Below are 1389 nucleotides of genomic sequence, written 5' to 3' on the forward strand. Positions count from 1 at the left end.
GTGTAACCGGCCGAGCCTCAGGGATAACTCTTTTCCTCTCAGTTTTAAGGACCGAGGACATAATCACGCCGTGAAGAGCAGAGGAGCCTCCTGGAAGAACCACCCCCCCGCACACCCTCTGTTGTTATGGCAGGGGGAAGGCGGGGCCCTAACCGCACGTCCTACTGCCGAAACCCCCTCTGCGAGCCCGGGGCCGCTGGCGGCTCCGGCCATTCCACGAGTTCCTCGGTCACGGGTGTGCGCTCACGCACCAGGTACGTCCGGTTCTCTGTCTCTCCGGGGCAGGCGTGAGGCGCCTGTGCCTCCCCACCTCGCCCGCTGCTGGGTTTTCCTGTGGCTCGGGGATTCGTCAACCCCCGGTGCCTGGCTGAAATCCTTCTCCTGTACGTGGTGGTGTCCGTGCTCCGCGCTGTAGTAGGGTTCCAGTTTCCTTCAGACCATTAAGTGCTCCGTGGGGCCGTGACAGACTTCCAGGAGTGTTGGAAGTCCGATTCCCACCACCGCCGAGGCGTCCCAGAGAGCCTTGCTCTGCTCTTGCGGGGGCGGCCTCGCATCCTGTGCTCAAGCCCTTTTTGGGAACTCGTATTCCATGTACAGGAGCGGGTCTATCAGCCCTGAGGAGCTGGATCCGTCTTGTCAGCTTGGGAATCTGGGGATTTCAGGGAGACAGCTCAGGTTCCCAAAGTTTTCCTCTCATGCGTGACCTTGTTTTAGGCTGTCAGCCGCCTGTGTCAGAAGGCGTGGACTGATGGCCTGCGCCCACCCCGGGCGAGACATCTTCCTGCAGCCACACTCTGAGATGTCTGTGCCTTTGGGTTGGGATTTTCAGGAATTTGTGCTCTGTAGTTCCCTGGAAACCCCCACGCAGACTCCTTTGGCTGTTGGTATTTAGGGATGAGGAGCGATCTGTCCGGTGTATATTAATTCTTGGGTGGCTGGCTGGATCCTGTGCGTGCTTACACAGGAATTCGCACCCCTGACTAGACTTGTTTTTCCTCCATGAGCTGAAGAATGGGAAAGGGCTCGTGTTTAATTGCTCTGTGTTTCATGTTCGAGCGCTCTTAGAAATGCAAATGGCAACTCGAGGCCTAAAAACTTCCAATTAATTAAGAGGGCCACCGGTTGCCGGTGAATGGCAAAACACAGCCCCAGCTTTTGAACCTGACTGGACACAAGGGATTTAATATCCAGTGACCTGGTGCTGTCAGCTGGCCTGGTTCCAAGTATGGCATTCCCGGGGCAGATTCCTGCTCCCCCCTGCCTGCAGCAGCCCTCCCGGACATCCTGGGGGTGCTGACACCTGCGGTTTGCAGCAGCCGTTGGCCGTGACAGACGGAGGTTTCTCAGTCGGTGTCCGAGCAGCGGCTCCTGCCGTTTGGGGTCTGGGGT

The 1389-nt window shown here is 58.2% G+C and overlaps 1 protein-coding gene across 1 annotated transcript in view; it reads left to right on the forward strand.

The window, feature by feature from the left end:
- Positions 1-133: 133 nt before the first annotated feature.
- TMEM39B (transmembrane protein 39B) overlaps positions 134-1389 on the forward strand; it is a gene marked incomplete at its 5' end in the record, with an annotated part of 4680 nt that continues 3424 nt past the window's right edge. Inside the window, one exon of the mRNA XM_010157615.1 lies at positions 134-254. Within this exon, the coding sequence (XP_010155917.1) occupies positions 134-254 (121 nt within the window). The remainder of the gene's footprint in view (positions 255-1389) is intronic.

This window comes from Eurypyga helias, unplaced genomic scaffold, assembly GCF_000690775.1.
Source record: "Eurypyga helias isolate BGI_N326 unplaced genomic scaffold, ASM69077v1 scaffold27878, whole genome shotgun sequence".
NCBI lineage: Eukaryota > Metazoa > Chordata > Aves > Eurypygiformes > Eurypygidae > Eurypyga > Eurypyga helias.